Below are 22,410 nucleotides of genomic sequence, written 5' to 3' on the forward strand. Positions count from 1 at the left end.
CTACTCTTCAATCTGTACATCGAGGAAGCAATGATGGAAATAAAAGAAAGGTTCAGGAGTGGAATTAAAATACAAGGTGATAGGATATCAATGATACGATTCGCTGATGACATTGCTATCCTGAGTGAAAGTGAAGAAGAATTAAATGATCTGCTGAACGGAATGAACAGTCTAATGAGTACACAGTATGGTTTGAGAGTAAATCGGAGAAAGACGAAGGTAATGAGAAGTAGTAGAAATGAGAACAGCGAGAAACTTAACATCAGGATTGATGGTCACGAAGTCAATGAAGTTAAGGAATTCTGCTACCTGGGCAGTGAAGTAACCAACGACGGACGGAGCAAGGAGGACATCAAAAGCAGACTCGCTATGGCAAAAAAGGCATTTCTGGCCGAGAGAAGTCTACTAATATCAAATACCGGCCTTAATTTGAGGAAGAAATTTCTGAGGATGTACGTCTGGAGTACAGCATTGTATGGTAGTGAAACATGGACTGTGGGAAAACAGGAACAGAAGAGAATCGAAGCATTTGAGATGTGGTGCTATAGACGAATGTTGAAAATTAGGTGGACTGATAAGGAATGAGGAGGTTGTACGCAGAACCGGAGAGGAAAGGAATATGTGGAAAACACTGATAAGGAGAAGGGACAGGATGATAGGACATCTGCTAAGACATGAGGGAATGACTTCCATGGTACTAGAGGGAGCTGTAGAGGACAAAAACTGTAGAGGAAGACAGAGATTGGAATACGTCAAGCAAATAATTGAGGACGTAGGTTGCAATTGCTACTCTCAGATTAAGAGGTTAGCACAGGAAAGGAATTCGTGGCGGGCCGCATCAAACCAGTCAGTAGACTGATGACAAAAAAAGAAACAACCTATAAAATAAGCAAAAGGAGAAAATTAATATTTCATAGCTTACGTCAATAAGTCAGCACCTAAAAGTAATTCACTTTCAAAAAGGGTTAACAACAGGCCAGAATCATAACTCGTCAATTCTTCCGCAGGGCTGAATAATCCTCTTCTAAAGTTGAACTAATAGGTTTTTGGGGAATTGCGTAAATGTTTGGGGTAATAATATAGTTATTATTAATTTGGTAGAATGAACTTTATTGATTTCAAAATGTGATACATAATTTAGCTCGCTGGTAAGCGTAATTTAATTGAAAAACAAATATTCAATGAATATTACACAAGCACTTGAAATACTTTCATTTCACGGTTCATCGCAGGCTGGTTTCATCAGCAAACTCTGTTTAAGAAATCAACAACGCTGCGAAATTACTTTCGCATCAAACGAGGAACGTCAATTTTCGTTCGTGTAGTGTTCGAGTCTGATTAGAATGGAAATACCGCAGGCGTGTAACTGTTAGTTTGCGCGAGATGCACAGACCTGGGGACAGCGGCGCGTCCCCGTATAATTTACGACGCGGGCTAAACAGCAGGGGCCCGGCGTGCAGGCTGCGGCGGTGCAGCCGCCCGAGGGGTTGATGAATTACTGCAAGCAATTTAAAGCGAAAGCGTCATTTGCGTAATTGGTACCAGGCAACGTGGCATCCCCCCCGGCTGTAGCAGCGCCTTTTAAAATCGCTCCGTGCATTATTCCGCCGCTGACGGATTGCTTTATTCATTAGGTAGGAGGACAGTGGACCACTTGTTTAGCGATGTCTTTAATAATTACATTCCTTCGCCAGCGCCGACCCTGCGCGGTTTCAGAAAGTGTGCCCAACCTGCTGCTTCCGATAACGAGGCGGAGGGTTTTGCGAGGTGATCCCAAGAGCAAAGTCTCTGGCCTCGGTCGTTATGGGAATAGAAGCGAAACGATGCCAGCACACACTCCGAATGGACGTGTCCACACTGAAAGGCCAGTCTGGCCGCTGCTTCCTCGAGTACTACAAGTGTAAAATTGTGGAAACCGAAGATACATGTTGCTTAATTCATAAACATTTTCAGAAAGCCAGCTCCAATTTTAAAAGCATACACTTCAATACAGACTATTTAAAGCTTACTTAAAAACATTTATTCATGCTATTTATATTTCCAAATTCATTTATTTAACCACCGCAGTGCTTTTGACTCACCATCATCTATTACAACATGATTTACACTACTGACCATTAAAATTGCTATACCACGAAGATGACGTGCTACACACGCGAAATTTAACCGACAGGAAGAAGATGCAGTGATATGTAAATGATTAGCTGTTCAGAGCAGCTGTTCACACAAGGTTGGCGCCGGTGGCGACGCCTACAACGTGCTGACACGAGGAAAGTTTCCAACCGATTTCTCATACGCAAACAGCAGTTGACCGGCGTTGCCTGGGAAAACGTTGTTGTGATGCCTCGTGTAAGGAGCAGAAATGCGTACCATCACGTTTCCGACTTTGATAAAGGTCGGATTGTAGCCTACCGCGATTGCGGCTTATCGTATCGCGACATTACTGCTCGCGTTGGTCGAGACCCAATGACTGTTAGCTAACATCGAATCGGTGGGTTCGGGAGGGTAATACGGAACGACGTGTTAGATCCCAACGGCCTCGTATCACTAGCAGTCGAGATGGACAGGCATCTTATCCTCACGGCTGTAACGGATCGTGCAGCCACGTCTCCATCCCTGGGTCAACAGATGGGTACGTTTGCAAGACAACAACCATCTGAGCGAACAGTTCGACGATATTTGCAGCAGCATGGACTATCAGCTCGGAGACCATGGCTGCAGTTACCCTTGACGCTGCATCACAGACAGGAGCGCCTGCGATGGTGTACTCGACGACGAACCTGGGTTCACGAATGGCAAAACGTCATTTTTTCGGATGAATCCAGGTTCTCTTTACAGCCTCATGATGGTCGCATCCGTGTTTGGCGCGGACATTTCAGTGTGTACCAGGACTGCAGACCAGTATGTGAAACAAAAAGCACTCCGTCTTCAGGCCACGAGTGGCACACTGGGACCATCCGACCGCCGTGTCATCCTCAGAGGAGGATGCGGATAGGTGGGGCGTGGGGTCAGCATATCGCTCTCCCGGCCGTTATGATGGTATTCTTGACTGAAGCTGCTACCATTCGGTACAGTAGCTCCTCAAATGGCATCGCGAGGCTGAGTGCACCCCAAAAAATGGCAACAGCGTATGGCGGCCTGGATGGTCACCCATCCAAGTGCCGACCACGCCTGACAGCCCTTAACTTCAGCGATGTGAAACACAGGAAAAAGTAATTACATAACTATTTTCTGGAGGTGATAACACTTTTAATAATTACTAAACGCTCGTACCTCCATCCTCAGGTGGGTGATTGATTGATTAGACATGATGCCTTCTTGATAGGCATAGATCTACATTGACGGAGCTGTAATCCTCCGAAATGGGAAGCGGTGGGTGGTGATGGTGTTGGTGTTGGTGTTGTGGTGTTGTTGTTGTTGTTGTTGTTGTTGTTGATGGTGGTGGTGGTAGTAGTAGTAGTGGTAGTAGTAGTTATCTTGCGCAAGTTTCTTCATCTTCGAAAAGCTACCGCAACCCATAAGGAGCAGGTCAAACGAAAACCGAACACCCCCATAACGAGACCATGGAATGGTTCCACTCAAAATTAATCACCATTCGTGTTAATATGTTTATCTCACTGGGAGGCGTGACAATTTCTATTTCGTAGAAGCAGTCGGTGGCTGACGGATCGATGGCCGCACGCACTCTTGCACTTCCTAGTCAGACTGAAACCGACGTCCATGCACGTATCTACAGGTCGCCAAATATGTAGAAATCATACGCTGAAAGATCGGGGCTGTGTGGTCGTCCGACTCGCAGCTTGGGGGCTGGCGTTAGTGTGCAGTACGTGAAACCACAACCAATGCGCAGAGTTATGAAGACGCTACGAAGAAACTGCGACGCGCAATAGTTAAAACGTCCAGAAACCCTGTCGGACGGAATCAGGCTGTTTGCATGATATCACCCGCCACCACACTGTCAATCTGACGGATGCCGGGAAACGCTGCAACATCCACCGTACAGCCCCGATTTTTCACCGTGTGATTTTCACTTTTCTGGCGACCTGAAGGAGGACATCGGTTACAATCGGACAAGGAAGTGCAAGAGTGGGTGCGGTTGCGGATCAGCCAGTGGTCGACTGTGTTCTACGAAACAAAGATTCATCATCTCGTCTGATAGAAGTCTCGTGTTGAGGCGTGTGGTGACTACTTTTGAATGGAACAATTCCATGATCCGTTGGTGGCGGGTGCTAGGTTTTCGTTTGACTGACCTTCATATTTACGCATGCTTAGTAGATTCACATCTTTGTCTCTCTCTACGATTTTTGCCGCCACACCTCCCTCCACTACCAAATTAACGACTGCTGCACGCCTCAGGACGTGTCCTATCAACCGATTCTTCTTTTCATTACGTTGTGCCATAAAATTTCCCCCTACTTCGTGTTAGTACCTCCTGATTAGTTACTCGAACTAACTTCAGAAAAGAACTAACACAATACTATAACAGATATTAACAATTTCCTTGAAATTCTTTGCGGCCTTCATATTATTTTGTGACCAGACAGCAAAACTCATTTACTACATTACTGGACATTAAAATTGCTACACCAAGAAGAAAGCAGATGATAAACTGGTATTCATCGGAGAAATATATTATACTAGAACTGACATGTGATTACATTTTCACTCAATTTGGGTGCATGGATCCTGAGAAATCAGTACCCAGAAAAACCACCTCTGGCCGTAATAATGGCCTTGATACGCCTGGGCATTGAGTCACAAAGAGCTTGGATGGCGTGTACAGGTACAGCTGCCCATGTAGCTTCAGCACGATACTACAGTTAATCAAGAGCAGTGAATGGCGTATAGTGACGAACCAGTTGTTCGGCCACCATTGGTCAGACGTTATCAATTGGTGAAGAATCTGGAGAATGTGCAGGCCAGGGCAGCAGTCGAACATTTTCTGTATCTAGAAAGGCCCGTACAGTACCTACATGCGGTCGTGCATTATCGTGCTGAAATGTAGGGTTTCGCAGGGATCGAAGGAAGGGTAGAGCCACGGATCGTAACACATCTGAAATGTAATGTCCACTGTTCAAAGTGCCGTCAATGCGAACAAGAGGTGACCGAGACGAGTAACTAATGGCACCCCACACCATCACGCCGGGTGATACGCCTGTCATCCCGACTGCTAGTGATACGAGGCCGTTAGGATTTAGCACGGCGTTCCGTATTACCCTCCTGAACCAACGGATTCCATGTTCTGCTAACAGTCACTGGATCTCGACCAACGCGAGCAGAAATGTCGCGATACGATAAACCGCAATTACGATAAGCTACAATCCGACCTTTATCAAAATCGGAAACGTGATGGTACGCATTTCTCGTCCTTACACGAGGCATCACAACAACGTTTCACCAGGCAAAGCTGGTCAACTGCTGTTTGTGTATGAGAAATCGGTTGGAAACTTTCCTCATGTCAGCACGTTGAAGGTGTCACCACCGGCGCCAACCTTTGGGTAAATGCTCTGAAAAGCTAATCATTTGCATATCACAGCATCTTCTTCGTGTCGGTTAAATTTCGCGTCTGTAGTACATCATCTTCGTGGTGTACTTTCAGGGTCGTTTCCTAAGGTAATGTCTTCAGCGAGGCCTAATTTAAAAATTCGACTAAATTCCGTTACCCTTGCTTTACTTTTGCTGATTTGATCTTAAAAGTCTTTTCGAAACTCCCCGTTTCATTCAGCTGTTCTTATTATAATATATCACAGGTGACTGGTTACATCAATACTTTCACTATTTGTGATCAGACTGCACAGATACAACGTATTTCACAGTGAGGCTGCCATTTTTCGCTCCCAACAAGAGTGTTTCTCTCTGAATTAAAGCGTTACTGGCTACCAACTCGGGAATTTCCAGTTCGATTCCCGGTGATATCTTCATAAATCCTACTCTTGGTTCAAGGACAAGAGGTTTTTCTTTGACGGAAGAATGTGGAACAGATACCTCTAAGTTTGTGGGTCCATATGACAACAATCAAGAAGCAGTCACATTCGCATGCAAGCCGTCGGAGTAGCTTCAAAACAAATGTCTTGCGACAAGGCTGAGATCCGACGATATTTTTTACAGCGCAGGTATTAAACGTAACTGATGAATCAGTGTGCCCTTAACTGTTCGTATCACTAATCTTTAGTCCTGATTCAATGGTTTGAACTCCATGAAAACTCACGTTCATATCTTGGCCAACAAATTTCTCTTATCCAAGAAGCAAACAGGCTAACTACAGACAAGTTCCGATATGCCGTAAAATGTATTTTGTATATTAGGCAGTGATGTGTAAGTGTACAGACTGCTTTCCAGAACGATAAAAAAAGACATCGTTGTTGCATAGGCTCCTCTATCTACAGCTTTTCGAATATTCGCAATTTTTTCATAGTAACCATAATGGCTACTTCCGTCAAAATCGAAAAAATGAAATAAATAGAAAATGTAATAATGAAGTCCGTCTACTGTCTTTTCAGTAGCGTTTTTATTACGCCAATGCATTCTTCGAGGCCACAGTTTCAGTATGAGAGCTTCATCTGTTACGTAAGGTATTTAATTACGATGTTCTAGTGCCCTGTCCTTATATAATAACTGAAGCCCCGTCGATTAAGACCATACTTCGAAACATACACTGATGACAATTTTTTTTAAGTTTTCTTATTTTTTCTTCCATATGCTGCATTGCCGATGTTGTGCGATGATATTGTGTAATGTCGTCACTGGTCGAAAGGAAAATAATATTTTAATTTCTGCAACGGCTAACAATAAGTGCTTTAAAGGAGGTTAGAGCTTGTCCTCGTGTCCACAATGAGGTCACTGCAGACGGAACAGAAGTTCGGAGTGGGGCGGAATGGGGAAGGAAGGTGGATCTTTTCTCTTCAAATGTACCGTCCCACAATTTAACCGAACTAATTTAGGGGAAACGCAGAAAGTACAAATCTAGGTGTTTGGACGCGAATTTTAACCGCTTTACTCCGAAGTGCAGTGCCTAACCGCTGCGCTACCTCGATCGGTCTAAGAGCGTGTTTCGTTAACATATTGGCAAATGTTTACTTTCGCCAGGTAGAAATCCGCTTGTTTGTTGCGTGATTTGGTATGAGGAACCCTTGTCCTCCAATGGCTAGTTGCAGAGTCATTAGTTCGGTTGTTCGTGCCAATTCGTATTTACCGTCAATGCCAGCACTGCAGTAATAATGCGTGTCGCAATAACTAAGGAAATTTGTCGTTTACCTTACTGTCAATGACCTCTTGATTTCTGGGCTTTAATTCTTGACAACGCGGTTACGACGCTACCAGGTGTACAACTGACGCAACTTATACAACAAACAGTAGGCAATATCTACCTGTAAGCAAATCACCTTATGGTGTGTGGCGGAATGTACTTCTGCCTACACTTAGTTTCCTGTTCCATTCGCGAATGGCGCGTGAATATACGACTTGTCAGTAAGACCCCATTTGAGTTTTTTACAATGTGTCTCCACACCAGGAACAGTGAGTTAAGCTTGGACCCTGCGTGTGATGCTAGGTACCTTCGCCAAGTCAGATAAAAGTGAAAAAGAACTGAGGTCCTCAGAACGAAAGCGGCAGGCATGGTCCGTGCTGACATGAGCCACAATCAGTAGCCGGTTGCAGCCACTGCGCTCAGCAGGTGTCAGCAGAGACTGCAAGCATTCAGTCCTCTACCCTTGAGAACCGACATCGACGTACGTAGTGGCGCTGTTGCAGACAACAGCGACGAGGCGAATTAGCGCATTAAATGCGTTACAGTCTCGTTTCAGCACATATTAACGGAGGACGGCATTGTAAATGTTCCCCTACGTCATCAAGAAAATGTTTAAGATACTGTTGTTATACTTTAGTTCAGAAGACAAAGCGTGTAAACAACAGTCGAGGTGGAACCTTCACATGGTCTTTCACAACAAATTTACGGAATAAAATAATGAATTTACTAAGTCACATGCCATTTAACACCACGGCACATCCATATGCTGATAGCTTTCTTTTTCTTTTTTAAATGGAACGAGGTAGACTTTTTCAAACCAGCAGAACAAATTCGTAAGTAATGCTTTTCTGGGGAGAAGTAGTAGTTTGAATGTAGAATTTTTTTTCGTTTCATACGTATTTCTGTACGAAATGGCGGCTCTGGCTGATGCTCTATTTGTGTATGAAATGTGCAAGACAGATTAGCAATACTCGTAATTTAAAAGCTGCACTAATCATGCACTAACACCGTGTGCGAGCCAGACACGCCATCTATGTATGAGAGCCACAGTAATTTTTGATCTGACATTCGATTTTACGCATATACAGGGTGCATCGTAATTAATAATTGCTGTTTTAGGTAGGTCATGGGTGAAATTGAGGTCCATCACTCGGGGACTTAATGGAAAAGTTTACATTCCAATAACATTGATACTAACTAGGACAATATTTCACACCGAAAGCAGTGGCGGTTAGTAGCCACACACCGGCAATTAACTCTTCTACAGCTCCACGTTTACTGGAACGGTTTTGCTTATACTGTAGTACACACTCAACCGTGTCAGTTTTCACTGTTATAAATAACACACCTACCTAAGAAAGAAACCTTAATTTTTCAGAATTGTCCGGTTTCAAAAGGCCACATGTATTTGTAAAAATAGGATATTCCTGAAATTATCTAAAAATAATAGCACGCCAATGCGCGTGAATTATATTGTTTCCACGTTGGACTTTCGATAATTAGAAAGACAGACTGATGTAGAAAAAATACTGTATTTTTACAAAATGAGGCTTTCAGTGCTTCTCAGCATAGCCCCCACCAATTCTAATACACATGTCCAGAATATGAACTAGTTTTTCTTATACCTGACGCAAAGAAGTCTTTCGAAATGATAGAGAGCAGCAATCGGTCGTCGTTTTCGTTCTACCTTTGTTGATTTGTTACTTTACCTTACTATGGAAAAATGAGCACATGGATTGCATCTGTCTTTAGAAAGAATAATATGAGAGCTTCTTTTGGATCCAAAAATAACATAGGGCGTATTTTGTGACGTAAGGTATATAGAGAGAATCTGTTTCATGCTTCTGAAGTTTATAAAATTGATTTCCCAAACAATGGGACCTGTTACGTTGGCCAAACGGGAACGAGGCTGGAAATTAGGTTTGGGGAACACATTGCGATGGAAAGGAATGTTGCCACAGAGAGATAGAGTACGGCTGCTCATTTATTGACAACAAAACGTAAGTTGCCGACTTTGACGTCTGATGTGAGATTGCTACTAAAAATGTGAGACGGGAAGGTTCCACGATCTCCTGGAAAAGCTGGAGATCTTTTGCGATCACAAAAATGTTGGCTGTAACCTGATTAATGAACAAGTCAATATGAAAAAACCAGTTTTTGGGAATTATTTAAAATCTGCTTGCTTTGAAGCAGTGAAGTATACGACCAAGGGGGCTTCTTGCTAATATGTAGCAGCCACTAACGTAATACTGCACGATTACGATGGTTATAATATTGAACACACGTAAAGTTTTCCATGTTATATTGGTTTCGATGCGAGTACGTTATTAATAACAGCAATTCCGTATGGTCTTATTATTGTACTTGTAATTAAAAATCTGAAGTGGCACAGAGATTAATACTCCCTACATCCGCTACTGATTGAGAGATCACACCAACAAGATTCTTGGTGATATTTCGAGCCATCTATGAACTATTCAATAAGCAAGAGGTGCCACATACCTCGTCACGACGATTACAAAAAGTACAAAAGAAAAGAATGTTCCGATAAAATCAATTCCAATAGTCACAGCATACATCATGTGCCTTCTAGTGGTCTGCAAAATTTTTTAAAAACTTTTTATGCAACTGACGTTATCTATGGCTTTAAAGATTAACAAAAAGTTGGCTGACAAGGAGTGAATGAATCTGGCATTTTTTAAAAGTCTTCTAATGTAAACTGTTTAATGTAGCAGTATGTCAGTACAACAAAGTCTATAATTTTACTGGTACTTTCTTTTATTCTTATGCAAATTTTAAGTTTTATTAGAGACCACAATTGCTTTACTATGAAGGTTACGTCTTACATAGTTTATATACTGGGCGTCACAGCCAATCCATGTGTTCTCTGCAAAGCCGACACCGTTACATAGTACTCTTTAGTGAACTGTGGCACGAGCCCGAATAACAGGTGTAGACGTACTAAGGCATGTATAACAACTCTGAAATACTGGTACGTAATTTAATGTAGAAGCGATATAGGCTATGTCATGAGTTGCATTTTTTAAACTGTACTCTATGTACTTCTTGTATTTTTACCACTGATAATAGCTAGTTACTAGCCAAAATCTGGATCTGGTTTAATATAGCTAGAACGCAAATGACGACTCATTCCTGCTCTCTATCATTTTGAAAGAGATATCACAGTCGTTGAGCTTATTCCACTTTCCTGATGGAGGGTAATTTGGCAAAGAAGTTAGTCTCGTTTGAGTTAATCTCCCACAAATTTTTTGATGTCCTCTTTGCTGCTGAATTTTTTCTAGTTAATGCCTTCTTGAGTGGTCCAAACAAATGAAAATCCGAGACTGAGATCTGGACTGTAGGGAGGATGAGGTAGTGCCTGCCAATCCATTTCTTCATTGGTTTCTTGGGTCAACTGGGCGGTGTGAGGATGAACATTGTCGAGCGCCAACATCACGCTCCTTTCTATTCGAGACGTTTTGCTCTCATTACTGAGTTTATTTGTTCGTCAGCACGTTTGAGTTGTAGGAACTGTTTATTGTACGCCGATATTCCAAATATTAGCAAAAGACGGCCAACATGACTTTTCCCGCTGGTGCTTGCGTTCTGAATTTCTTTCGGACAGATGAGCAGGTGTGCTTCTATTCCATGTTTTGTCTAATGGACTGGTTCCAAATGGTGAACCCAAGTTTCATCACACTTTAAGATGTTGTTTAGAAAAGGGTCACCTTCGCTAACATAGCGTTCTCTAAAATCTGTGCAAACTTTTAGTCTTGTTTCCTTCTGTTGTCGTGTTAACTCTTTCGCGATCCTGCCCGTAATTGTTTTTCTTTACTTGAGCTTGTTACTGATAACGTTATGAACTGTGCCAACTCTTACCGCAACTGTTTTTGCTATATGTTCAAATGTAGCACGTCTGTGTTCACGAACATTGTCAATGCGTGTTTCAAGCGAAGGAGCTGACACTTGGACTGGTCGGCCAGGAAACTGCTCGTCAGACATTGGCTTTCGACCGTTTTTGAACTGTCCTACCCTTTTGCCACCGTCGAATGTCATAATGAGGCTATAAACAAAACAATTGTTAGCCATCAGCTGTTCTCACGTAATCCCAGTGATGGCAACCTAATGTCATAAACTACAAAACTACTCCTACAAATTGTTTCATTTCTACATCAGTCTCTCTAAGTATTGAATGTCTCTCCTATTTGTTCTCGAAAGTTCCCCGGAACCAAGTGAACAAAGCTACCTTTGTAACTGCTGTGTGATTACCGTTGGCTAGCGTACAGAAGTGGTGAAGTTTTATGTATTTTATTTTTTAGTAGTATACGATCAATCAAGCCAGAGCTTTAGCCATTTCTGGAAGAGATAAGTTTAACATATATGAGGCGATGCACCTTCAAACGGGAAGCTGCTGGTTTGTGGTTGTGTGGGTGCTTGGAGCTTGCAGGGATTACCGTATCAGCAGCTATATTTTTTCTGTAAATAATATATATTGTTGGGAGAATGCTGATAAAAATACAACAGCGAAAATAAAGAGCTGTTTATTTCCTTTATGGAACTGAGTGAATTGTAACGGAAGGTTCTGAACTACAGCCTAGAAAACAGCATAGAAAAAATGGAGTCTCTCAGTAGGTAGGCTACCAGCAGAGATTTGAAAACGCTGGTTTTTCATTTGCATCAAATGGTTGCTAACAATGCGACGTGGAGAATACTGCTTACCTTTCCGTACAACATCAAATGTTATCCAAGCGTACACCTTGTGCTCTTGTTCACAAAGTGAATGCGCCGGCCGGTGTGGCCGAGCGGTTCTAGGCGCTACTGTCTGGAACCGCGCGACCGCTACGGTCGAAGGTTGGAATCCCGCCTCGGGCATGGATGTGTGTGCTCTCTTTAGGTTAGTTAGGTTTAAGTAGTTCTAAGTTCTAGGGGACTGATGACCTCAGATGTTAAGTCCCATAGTGCCCAGAGCCATTTGAACCAAATTATTAGGTGCTTGAATTGCACCTTAGATTTAACAGCCCCTTTCTGTGTTGACAACATTCTTTGTGAAAGCGTACAGCTAGAAAGCTACAGATAGCGCGGAAATAAGCATTTTCGCCACAACAAAGCGAAATATATTTTAGGCTCGTAATTCTGAAGCATTTTTCATGCTCTATAAGTGACAAATAATTTTTCAAAATTTTCACTAGAGAGTTACAATTTCAAGGCAAATTTTGTGACGGTTCGAGAGTCTAGTGCCTACGGATTGAATAATGATGGAATGTTCCGCAGTAATCTGCCACAGTGCAAAGGTACTTGTCAGCAGTATGGGTGTAGCTCGTATACGGTAGTTGCTGGACATTTATCAGCCCCTTGCCGTGAAACACGTAACATAAGGAGCGTCTTGGTTCTCAGTATACATTGCGCTTTGCCGTCAGTCGGCCGAGCGCCCGGCAGCAAAAGCTGACAGCTACCTCTCTTTAGCGGCTACTTGTTTCGCACAGGCAGCAGTTCAACGCTCGTGCTGTCCTTCGTCAAGCGTTCAACTAGTTTGTCACGACTGAAAGTTGAAGGGCAAGGTTTTTCCTCTAGCTGCGGCATTCTTCGTCGCAAGCAAAGACTGCGGCGTTGTACCGCATGGAGCTAAGAGCGAAGCGATAAGTACGTGACTAAAAAGCATTCACATGGCGGCAGAATTAGAGTCCATATGGCTTACATACGAAGCTTCCAAAATGTGGATCCGAAATGCCTATGATTTCAAAGTAGAGTATATAGACCGATAGTACAATGTAACGGAAGTAAAACCACTGCGTGTATATATTGCAAGTGCAGACGGTCTGGGCTAAATTAGAACCATGTCCTTGCGTCTACATGAATTTCAGGAGAGTTTAAGCCACAATAATGATTTACTTTGTCCAGATACAGTACACTTTGCTCTCAAATTATAAATATAGCTTCATCGCAGTTTTCGGTTTGAAACTTACTAAAAAATAATTTTCGTTTCGCCTGCTGTTGTAAAATTGAAATCATTATAATCATCTTCATCTTAGTGTGGAAACCTGTACACAGCGTGTGCTATGAGTTGGCAGAGGGTTCGATGTTAGAGCGACAAAATAATTTTTGGGGGACCGGTGTGGGGGAAGTGGTTACCCCGTGAGACGAAGAAGCCCTGTCATCGCGTGAGTGTCGTTAAACTGTCATCACTCAAAAATTTGTATTAGGCGTAAATGAGTTTTGCCATAATTGCCCACATTAACAAATTTATTTGTTACACCAAACTACTAGCTGCTGTAATTATTGCTCTAGAGACATCTGCAGGGTTCATTGAAACATGAATAGCTGGGCAGTTCAACGAATACTGGAACATGACGTTTCATTCACGGTGGAAAGAAAACCGCAATAGACTAAAGTTTTTAAAAATATCCCTTTACAGATAGAAATACAAGATTTAGCACAGTAGTAACCGGCTTTAGGTGACAACGGGTTATTCACTTGTAACAATGAAATGCACATCTGCTTGCTACGGTCTGAAGACGACCAGTATAGGCTGAAACCAGTTATTTGCGGAAAATATCTGGTGATTGTGCCTTTAAATAACTATTTCTAATATATATATATATATATATATATATATATATATATATATATATATTATTAGAAATAGTTATTTAAAGGCACAATCACCAGATATTTTCCGCAAATATATATATCGCAACTGATTGCAATCATTTTTCCTTGTTGTGATCCTATAAGATTATTGAAGATGTCAAAGCAATTATGCGATAAATGCTTGCTAAGAAAGAAGTGAAATGAAATTTAGCTTCGTAAGGCGACCATTAATTATTATTATTACTATTATTTAAGAGTTAAGCATCATTGAACTTAAAGCTGTGTAAAAATGGTCACATATGTTTATAATACAAGTATTTTGAAACACTTCTTTTTTACTAACTTGCTGTTTGTACGCTGCAATTGGAAATATGTTGTGATGTGAAGATCAGGTTATTTCTTGAAAGGAAGTGGGCATTTGTGTATTTACAATTCCATTGTGCTACGCCTCTATGCTGGAACATGACTGTATTTTCAGTAAATTTCGATCATGACTTTTTTGTAAGATACTAAGTCTTTACGTCTTTACATAGTGTATACTGTCAGTTAAGTAAGTCTTGGTTTCAAAATACAAACACAATCCATGGAAAAACTAGTGGAAGCCGACCGCGGGGAAAATCAATGGGGATTCCGGGGTAAGCGGAGGAACTACCGAGGCAGTACTGACACTACGACTTGTCTCAGAAGGTGGGTCAGGGAAAGGCCTACCTCCGTGTACAGCATGTGTAGGGTCAGGGAAAGCTCTTGACAATGTCCACTGGAATACTCTTTAAAATTCTGAAGGTGGCAGGGGTAAAATCCAGGGAGCCAAAGGTACTTGAAACTTGTAGAGAAACCAAAAGGCAGTTACGAGTTGAGGGGCGTTAAAAGAAAGCAGTGGTTGAGAAGGGAACGAGGCAGTGTCCTGTACCCGACGTTATTCAGTATGTACAATGAACTCGCAGTAAAGGAATCCAAAGAAAAATTTTGAATGGGGATTAAAGTTCAGGGAGAAGAAATAAAAACTTTGAGGTTTGCTGATGACATTTTAACTCCGTCAGACAGCAAAGGCCAGGGAAGAGCAATTGAACGCAATGGAGAGTGTCTTGAAAGAAGTAAATGAGGCGAATATCAATAGAAAACAAGGATAATGGACTGTACTCGAATTAAATCATGTTATTCTCAAGGAATCTGCCGAGGAAACGAGATACTTAAAGTAGTAACTATCTTTTATTTGGGCAACAGAATAACTGATGATGGCCGAAGAAGACAAGATATGAAATGTAGGCTGGCATTGGCAATAAAAACGGTTCTGAAGAAGATAAATTCGTTAACATCGGATATCGATTTAAGAGGTAGGAAGGCTTATCTGAAAATATTTGTATAGAGTGTAGCCATATACAGAAGTGGAATATGGATGATAACGTTTTAGACAAAGAGAAAACAGAAGCTTTTAAATGTGGTCCTACAGAAGAATGTTGACCATTAGGAGGTCCTGAATAGAAATGGGGAGAAAAGAAATTTGTGGAAATTCTGACTAGAAGAAGGAAGCGGTTGATTTAGTATTGAAGGGAAGTGTGTGTGTGTGTGTGTGTGTGTGTGTGTGTGTGTGTGTGTGTCTGTGTGTGTGTGTGTGGAGAGGGGGCAGGGGACGGATGGGAAATCGTTGGGGGAGAGTAAAAGATGAATGCAGTAAGTAGGTTCAGAAGGATGTAAGTCGAGTTAGTTATTTGGAGATGAAGAGGCTTGCACTGGAAATGTAGCATGGAGAACTGCATCGAGCCAGTCCTCGTACTGAAGTCGATATCACTACGCGTCACAGTTCGTACTCCTCAACTTTCAGAATTAAAACCTCATTGATGACTCAAAAATTCACAGAAATACGTTTTTCTAAGGAAGAAAAGCAGTGGAAAAAATCCACCATTGATTAGAAATTGTAATGGTACCGACGATACACGATTTACTGGTGACCTCGTTCTCAAGTGCACGAAATGTTGTATGTGGCTTTCGCTAACGCTGTTACATAAGAGCCTCGGTACACAACGAGAGAGATAGTCGAAATTTTCTGTTTTTGTGTACTTGGTTGTTTAAGAACACTTGACAAACAATACGCTGTATTATTTGCGTGCCTGTTTTTTCTAATAACAAATAAGAACTTTTCTTTGAAAACAATGTTTTTAGTGTCTGTATCATTAATAGAATCCTGATTATTTCTTGAAAAACACAAATCAAGACTGGGGCAAAAGCGTCTGTGACTGTAGTTCTAAATTACGCTTATCGTTTGAACTTATTACTCCATTCCATTTTGGGCTGATGCAGCAACACTGTCTCAATATTCCCAAAATGGAAAACAGTCTGTTGCAAGTGTTTTATTAACAATGACGCGTTTCGCACGGTTAGCGCATCTTCAGATTATGTTGAGTAGCGGAGAGAGCGTTAGTGATATTTAAAACTCATTGATATGATGGCGTTGAAGCTAAGGCCGAAACTGTCAATCGTAGGAAAGTTTTTCTGGTACCTCAATTAGCAGTTTAAAAATGCCCGTCTCATAAGCATGCATTGTTGGGTTGGAAGGAACAGCTTATGAGGCTGGTGTTTATAAAATGTGAATTCAGATAATAGAAAAGTTTTTCTATCGTGATGTTTTACAATTGCGGCCTTCCTTTACCATATCATGTCAATGGCTTTTGAATATGGCCGGCCAGAGTGGCCGAGCGGTTCGAGGCGCTACAGGCTTGAACCACGCGACCGCTACGGTCGCAGGTTCGAATCCTGCCTCGGGCGTGGAGGTGTGTGATGTCCTTAGGTTTAAGTAGGTTCTAGGGGACTGATGACTTCAGAAGTTAAGTCCCATAGTGCTCAGAGCCATTTGAACCATTTTAAATGTAGCTAATGCGGTCTTTGCTGCTCAAAATAATCTGAAGATTCGCTAACCGTGCGAAAAGCGGTTTGACTAATAAAAAATCTTGCAACCGGAACTTTTCTATTTTTGGAATTTTTTGTTTCATTTCAATTCTCTTGAACCCAAGTACTTGACAGCAGACTTGTCTCAATTTATTATCGATTTCGTTCTGTTCAGCTGTCTTTAAATCTGATCATCAATTTGTAAAAAAGTTCATAGAATAATTGGCGCACTTTATTTTTCCATGGAATTTTTCACAAACTGACATTCAGACCTGAAGATAGTCTTCATACCTCGAAATCGATACATGTCTGCAGTAAATTACGGGACTAAACAGAATTAAAAGTCAATATTCCCTAGATCGCTGTAACTATTTATTGCGACGGTGTCGCGACTGCTTGTCTTCATTGCTTTTCTTCAGCTGCTCATGCAACAAGCACACATTACACAAGGTATATAACATGCCGGAGACTCTGGTTCAACTTATGAGTGAATAAGTTCCCGCCCTATGTCGTTGTTAATACGCCAGCTTAGAAAGAGACACAAAAACAAAAAGCCAAATTTCGTAAAAAGAGAAGTTTTGTATGTAGAACTGGATTTCTCACGCTGAGCAGTTCTCGCACGAAACCTTTCTAGCGGCGGGACGCCGCTGTTGGGGCAGGCGGCGTGCATTGTTACAGGATCTGTCAGCGCGGCGCTGACAGCGAGAGTTACGCCCACTTCGGTCGGGCGAGTGGCCGATGCGACAAGGGCCGTGCGAGTGCCCGCACGTCGTCGTGCGTGTATTGCAAAAGCAGTACTTTCAAATGGATTTGCGATAATAGAAGGAAGGAAACTAAGAAACTGGTATTATTGTATTTGATGCTCTGCACCTCAGGAAGAAACAAACAAACCGAACGTCAATTTTGCTGTTATGTTGCACGCAGAAGAAGAAAACGGAGAGTGTTTTTGTTTTGTGCCGCTGATAATTTTAAAAACTTTTTTTTCTGCATTGGCTGTAGTAGTAGATTACTAGGCGGCGAGACGCGATAACGGCGTCGTGTTCGCTGCCGGCAGATATCTAGGTCGATGCGATGCCGTGTTCTCGCCTGTTGCAGCACGCTGGGTTGTTTTCTTGCTATCTGGCAACAGTTCCTCATTTATAACATAACATACACTTCTATTACTGGAAAGGGTAGTTGAGTGTGCAGTACTCTGGCAAAAGTAACACGTCAAAAAAAAAAGTAGCTCAATGAATAATCGCTGATGATGACATATTCGGGAAAACCGGGAAGGTGTGTCTATGGAGATCCTGTGAAAGTTGTCAGGTGAGAGAAGGCAGCGTAACAAATCGCACAGTTTCTCGTTCGCCTAGAGCCTAAGAAGCTTGAGGCAGCAGTACTTACGCCGCTATGCTCTTGGAGAGGGGCCAGCGCTCCATGGTCGCCTGGTACTTCATGTTCTCTATCTGCTTCTTGAGCGCGTCCTTGTCCATGGCGGCTAGCACACTGGCGTCCAGGGTGGCGGCTGTGTGGCCCGGGGCCCGACTCGCGCCTGCGCAGTATCCTCCGGCGTCCGCGCGCACGCGCGAACTGCTGTGACGTCACTCGCTCGAGGTGGTCGCCCTGGTGCAGACAAGAAACATCGCCGCATCAGCCTCAGGTCGCAGCCAGCCTCGCTGTGCGCAGAGGCGAGTACGTACTTACGTCTTCCACAATAGCGTGCAGAAGCAGTATTATGACATGACTGCCAAACCGGTGTCGATCCTCCATGTGTCTCTACTGGATCTCCTTATTTTTAGTCACTGTTTTACTATCGTTCTCACTTTACAGCCTGGCATAAAATGACGAAGAAGGAAGAAGATTACCAAACAGTATTTGTTAAAAGCAACAAAAGATGACACTGTCATTTTGCTGAAGACGATGCTCTTAAAGAATTTTACTGCTGTTTTCAACAGGCTCTACTTTTCCACTTTCTTTTTTCCCCCAAATGCTATGTTAACTAATATGTATGAAAATGTACTAAATTCAACATAAGCAATTCTCATCTCTAGCTACATAACTTCTGTAGACATGACAAATCAAGAAAAAAATTGTACGTTGAAACAATTCATAACAGCGACAGCAACGTAACATCAGAAATGAGCAAAGAGGGGAAGCACAAAAAATGAACCAAAAGGCAACTTAAACTATAAAAAAATCTTCATTAGAAAGATATCTACATAAAAATAAAAAAAAATAAATTAAAATAAATAGCTTAAAATTTATGCACTTCAGACCTCATACAAAGTCGTGAAACTTTTATCACGAAACGCAAATTTTCAACAAATTTTGTTGAGGGCGGGGTCAGTTATACAAATAGTGTCTTACATATCGAGTAAATCTTCGTAAACCCGCCCGGTTAGCCGTGCGGTCTAGCGTTGTCCTCGATGGTGAGTGTTCATTGGAGGTGGGGGTATCATCTGGAGTGACCCAGGGAAGTGTGGTAGGTCCACTGTTGTTTTCTATCTACATAAATGATCTTTTAGATAGGTTGGATAGCAATGTGCGGCTGTTTGCTGATGATACTGTGGTGTGCTGGAAGGTGTCGTCGTTGAGTGACTGTAGGAGGATACAAGATGACTTGGACATGATTTGTGATTAGTGTAAAGAATGGCAGCTAACTCTAAATATCGATAAATGTAAATTAATGCAGATGAATAGGAAAAAGAATCCCGTAATGTTTGAATACTCCTTCAGTAGTGTAGCGCTTGACACAGTCACGTCGATTAAATATTTGGGCGTAACATTGCAGAGCGATATGAAGTGAGACAAGCACGTAATGGCAGTTGTGGGGAAGGTGATGATCAAACCTACCAGTAACAAATCTAGTAGCCCACCTCTGAATGGCTTCTGTGTCCTCCCTCAATCCGACCTGATAGGGATCCCAAACGCTCGAGCAGTAATCAAGAATAGGTCGTATTAGTGTTTTATAAGCAGTCTCCTTTACAGATGAATCACATCTTCCCGAAACTCTACCAATAAACCGAAGACGACTATCCGCCAATCACAAATCCTGTCCAAGTCATCTTGTATCCTCCTACAGTCACTCAACGACGACACCTTCCCGTACACCACAGCATCATCAGCAAAGAGCTGCACATTGCTATCCACCCTATCCAAAAGATCATTTATGTAGATAGAAAACAACAGCGGACCTACCACACTTCCTTGGGGCACCCCAGATGATACCCTCACCTCCGATGAACACTCACCATCGAGGGCAACGCGAAAAGACCACAAATATAAGATAAGAGAGATTAGGGCTCGTACAGGGGCACATAGGCAGTCATTTTTCCCTCGTTCTGTTTGGGAGTGGAACAGGGAGAGAAGATGCTAGCTGTGGTAAGAGGTACCCTCCGCCATGCACCGTATGGTGGATTGCGGAGTACGTATGTAGATGCAGGTGTAGATTCCGGAGTGGAAAGGAGCGCCTGGTCCCCGGCAAGAATCCGGCCGGCGGACTTTAGTCGAGGTTCGGTGAGCCGGCCAGTCTGTGGATGGTTTTTAGGCGGTTTTCTATATGCCTCGGCGAATTGGGGCTGGTTCCCCGTATTCCGCCTCAGCTACACTATATCGGCGACTGCTGCGCATACAAGTTCTCCACGTATGCGTACACCACCGTTACTCTATCTCGCAAACATAGGGGTTAGTTTAGTCGAGGTTCGGTGAGCCGGCCAGTCTGTGGATGGTTTTTAGGCGGTTTTCTATCTGCCTCGGCGAATTGGGGCTGGTTCCCCGTATTCCGCCTCAGCTACACTATATCGGCGACTGCTGCGCATACAAGTTCTCCACGTATGCGTACACCACCGTTACTCTACCTCGCAAACATAGGGGTTACACTCGTCTTGTGTGAGACATTACCTGTGGTGGTGGTGGGGGGGGGGGGGGCGGGGGGGGGGGGAAGGGGATCCGTCTTGGGCCGAACCGACACAATAACCCTGAAAGAGAGTGGTTCGGTGTGGGGCGGCGGAGGGCTTGCAATGAAGTGGACTGCGGTAGTCGTCATGGGGTTGTGGACCACTGCGGCTGCGGCGGGGACGGAGCCTCTCCGTCGTTTATAGGCCCCCGGTTAACATGCAATACAGTACAACACAAATATGCGTAAGGCATGTTTTGGAAATAAAACCCTTAGCCTCTATCAGTTGTTCAAATATGTGAGACCTCGAACTCTTACTCTCAGAAGAACCGACAATGATTTGTCCAAAGCTCTCTTCTTCCCCATCACTGCTGGAGGCAGTGTGGGGCCGTTGTGTGAGTGAACAGAGACTCTATATTTCCAATGGTTCTACTAGGAATATTATACATTTCAGCTGTTTTTCAACCACTATTCTCCTTACTAACCGCTGCAAAGTCAGCAAGACGCAGAGTAATACCGTCATAATTTTGATACCTTCGACCTGCTAGTTTGGCCTAATGCGTCTTGACATTTTAATAAAATCTCAAACAAAATTAAAATTTTTCTGTTTGAAAACAAGTATCTAATACTTTTTAAAAAATTACGAAAATCTAGGGTGGTAAAGTTGGCCCTTTTTCATACAAGTTCCTGATTCAATACACTATTAAATCTCAATGCAACGTAATATTTATATGTAAGCGTGATTCTAAAGGACAATTATATGCTCCATTAACCAAGACATTTATCAAAACATTCAAGCGTGAAAGAATGACCAGGATGAGATACTTTTGTAGACAATCAAGAAATTATCTCCAAGACGTAAGCAAAAACATAGATAATGACCCTCAAAACGGCCATTCTTAAATGTCTTCTGCATGCGAGGAAAGCAGTGGCGCTTCTATTGTGCAGTACAGAAACTTGGCAGAGAGCCAAAACTAATTGTTTTAAAAACCGGCTAAAGTTGTACCATGTGGTAAAGTTGTCACAGCTGTCAGTTCCTTCTGTATTCTTTTATTCTGCAATTCGTCCTAAGTGGTCTAGTGGGCAGTTCTCATTGGCCTTTCTTGACAACACACAGATCATTTATATGGGCTTGTTCCCTGATATTGTTACTTTGGAAGCACAAGGTAAAACGTAATGATTGAGGCACTGGACTCAAATTCCGAAGAACTCGAGCACAGATTCATCCGTACTGCCACTGAGATTTAGGATTTCCACTTTTTCCTTTTGATTTGAAACTCTTCCTTAAACCACTCAAGATGAACGATTTCTTTGAAGAGGATCAGCCGATTTCATGTCCTACCCCTGCCCAGTCAGCGTCTATGCTCCAATGACAGGATCTGGAATCCTCACTTCCGACAACAGGACAACTCGATTGGTTAGCTATATAAAATGCAGCTAAAATTTTTAAAAACGTCACTTTCTCCAATTTTATTTCTGTGGAGGCTCTTTACGGGAGCGATACGTAATGGACTGAAGAACTGAAAAGAGTCCTTCGATAAATTCAATCTTAAGAGAATCCTTCGATAAATTTAATGTTTAGCCTTATTGTGGCTATTGATCTGTCCGGAGATGCCTTCAGAAACCGCCCTAGAATAAATATGCAACTGCTGGTCCGCTGTAGAAGATAACTGAAGACGACCTTTTTAGACGTATCGAAAGCCACAACAGAGACGAAGATGAGACTAACGTCGAAACCGTAAAAAGAGGTTAAAGATGTGTGTGACTTTGTCTAAAACTGAAGCTTTGTGAAATAACTGACAGATCTGCTTAATGGCTC

At 42.5% G+C, this 22,410-nt stretch overlaps 1 protein-coding gene across 1 annotated transcript in view; it reads right to left on the bottom strand.

Annotated features, from left to right (window-relative positions):
* The window catches only part of LOC126335932 (guanine nucleotide-binding protein subunit gamma-e), a 413,894-nt gene extending 395,153 nt beyond the window's left edge, over positions 1–18,741 (bottom strand). Inside the window, exons 1-2 of the mRNA XM_049999407.1 lie at positions 18,659–18,741; positions 18,101–18,286 (exon numbers count right to left, since the gene is read on the bottom strand). Coding sequence (XP_049855364.1) covers positions 18,101–18,286; positions 18,659–18,741 — 269 coding nt within the window. The remainder of the gene's footprint in view (positions 1–18,100; positions 18,287–18,658) is intronic.
* Positions 18,742–22,410: the final 3,669 nt, after the last annotated feature.

This window comes from Schistocerca gregaria, chromosome 2 (genome assembly GCF_023897955.1).
Source record: "Schistocerca gregaria isolate iqSchGreg1 chromosome 2, iqSchGreg1.2, whole genome shotgun sequence".
Classification (NCBI taxonomy): Eukaryota; Metazoa; Arthropoda; class Insecta; order Orthoptera; family Acrididae; genus Schistocerca; species Schistocerca gregaria.